The sequence below is a fragment of the Eucalyptus grandis genome, chromosome 5 (assembly GCF_016545825.1).
Source record: "Eucalyptus grandis isolate ANBG69807.140 chromosome 5, ASM1654582v1, whole genome shotgun sequence".
In the NCBI taxonomy this organism is placed as follows: domain Eukaryota; kingdom Viridiplantae; phylum Streptophyta; class Magnoliopsida; order Myrtales; family Myrtaceae; genus Eucalyptus; species Eucalyptus grandis.
Window position 1 is genome coordinate 60,413,495 of NC_052616.1, and position 1,871 is coordinate 60,415,365.

The 1,871-nt window shown below is 42.0% G+C and overlaps 1 protein-coding gene across 4 annotated transcripts; it reads right to left on the bottom strand.

The window, feature by feature from the left end:
* Window positions 1-86: 86 nt before the first annotated feature.
* LOC120293334 (acyl carrier protein 3, mitochondrial-like) lies at window positions 87-1,535 on the bottom strand. Of its 4 annotated transcripts, none has more exons than XM_039312444.1 (3): window positions 1,476-1,535; window positions 717-918; window positions 87-528 (listed from the first exon to the last, which is right to left on the bottom strand). In XM_039312444.1, the coding sequence occupies exons 2-3, from the start codon at window positions 915-917 to the stop codon at window positions 340-342; spliced, it is 390 nt and encodes a 129-aa protein (XP_039168378.1). In that variant the 5' UTR covers window position 918; window positions 1,476-1,535; the 3' UTR covers window positions 87-339. The 4 variants fall into 4 exon arrangements, with proteins under 4 accessions (XP_039168378.1, XP_039168380.1, XP_039168379.1 ...); XM_039312446.1 differs by having other exon boundaries at window positions 1,485-1,528; XM_039312445.1 differs by lacking the exon at window positions 1,476-1,535 and adding an exon at window positions 1,095-1,248.
* Between the last annotated feature and the right edge of the window lie 336 nt (window positions 1,536-1,871).

Consider the following 1,871-nt stretch of genomic DNA (forward strand, 5'->3'; position numbering starts at 1 on the left):
AAGGTACATGGCCCAAAGAAACAGAGGGAGTGTGAATATCGCGTTGGTGTTTGTGTGCGTGTAAGTATATGCATAGACCGGTTTGCTAATGGCAAAAGAGGTTCTTATCTATGTCCAAGGGGACATGAGTCACACAAAAGCTGAACATTGATGCAAATTATAAATCAGAACCAAGACCTGATAATGGAGTTTTCCTTGCTACAGCAATTTGCAATCCTTGCGTACAGATTCTCTATTTTCCTCCAAATCAAAATGACCGATAAAACTTCGAATCTCGATTCAGTTGAATCAAACAAAGATATCAATGAAACACCCGTCCGCCGATTACAGCAAATGAACTCACGAGCTCTCGGCAGCTTTTACAGAACCAGAAGCTATGAATCTAGCAATGTCGGCACAGCAAGCGAGTTTGTCTGCTTCCTCTTCAGGGATTTCGATGGAGAATTCCTGCTCGAGAGCCATGACAAGTTCCACCTTGTCTAAGCTATCCAGGGACAAGTCTTTCTGGAAATCCGCAGTTTCAGTCACCTGTTCGATATTGTATTAACAAACGTCAAGCTCAAAAGGCAATATTAACTTAAATTGAGGGGAGGGGACTTCAATTAGACCAAAGCTTCACTTCACTCAGTGCTGCTTCTTGCTGATACACAAAAAAGTCATAGTCCAAGAGCAACCGCTATAAACAAAAAAACCGAATGAAAGAGAGAATTAACGACCTTACTAGCATCGATCTTATCGAATTTTTTCACAAGCCTGACCACTCTATCAACTATCTGATCCGGGCTATGAGTTGTCGTCGTGCACATCAGCCGGGTCAGTTGCTCCATTACACTTCCATCCTCGGCTCCAAAAGCACGTGTTCCAGCAGAGGCCCTCAACCTGATGTGCCTCAAGATGGACTGCTTTATACAGTTCATCCTATCGCAAGCAAGAGAAAAAATGCAACCTTCATCAAAACCTTGGCGAAGAATTCAAATGGCACGAAGGATAAGATAAGGTCATGCACATAAAAACCCGAAGAAAAGAGAAGAAGGACTGAGTGTAGACAGAAACAAGTCCACCAAGGCCGAAAGTTTTTTGAATGCATCTCAAACCTAGGCTATGAATCGGCGTAAACTCGAGCAAAAACCAGCAATTCCAACTTCAAGTTACAGACTTTACACTAAATTTGTTCTCCAGAATCAAAATGCAGCAATCTAAACCTTGAAATGCACAAGACCCTTCATTCCCCGCGAGTAGAATTCGACAATTTAAGGCCGTGGCAGAAGGCCGAGTGATTACAAGACCCGAAATTTCCGGGAAGCTTCGATACAGAAACTCCCATGTGGTGCTGCAGTACAAACTACAAAATTACAGACAGAGACTATTTGACAGGAACAAACAGTCCAATGAATTGATCAAGAGCACCGGTCCCGGAACACCAAATGCATCGGAAAAGCTTGTTAGAAGATCGTAGAGGGAAAGTAAGCAAGAACCTAGCTGACCCAGAAGAATGGGGAGCGCTCCTGTGGTCGCCGCCGGGGCCCGCGCCGCCTAGGTGTCTGACGTACTGCCGGACAGAGAGATGCTGACACCGCTTGACGCAGGCGGATGAATTGTTCTCGGAAATGTTCCCCAATGCCCTGATAAGAAAGTTGCCTGCTTAACTTTAGGTGCTTAGTGGAAAATAATAATAATAATAATAAATAAATAAATTGATTGACTAGCATATATATATATATATATATATTTTTTTTTTTTAAGATTTACGCTAGCATAAAGGGCCTCAAGGCAAGGAAAAATATGGCAAATTAGGACATCGAAAATACATTTTATTTTTACAATTTTTCTATTTTTCCTTTGGTATTTTTTTTCTTTTTCAACTCTAGGTT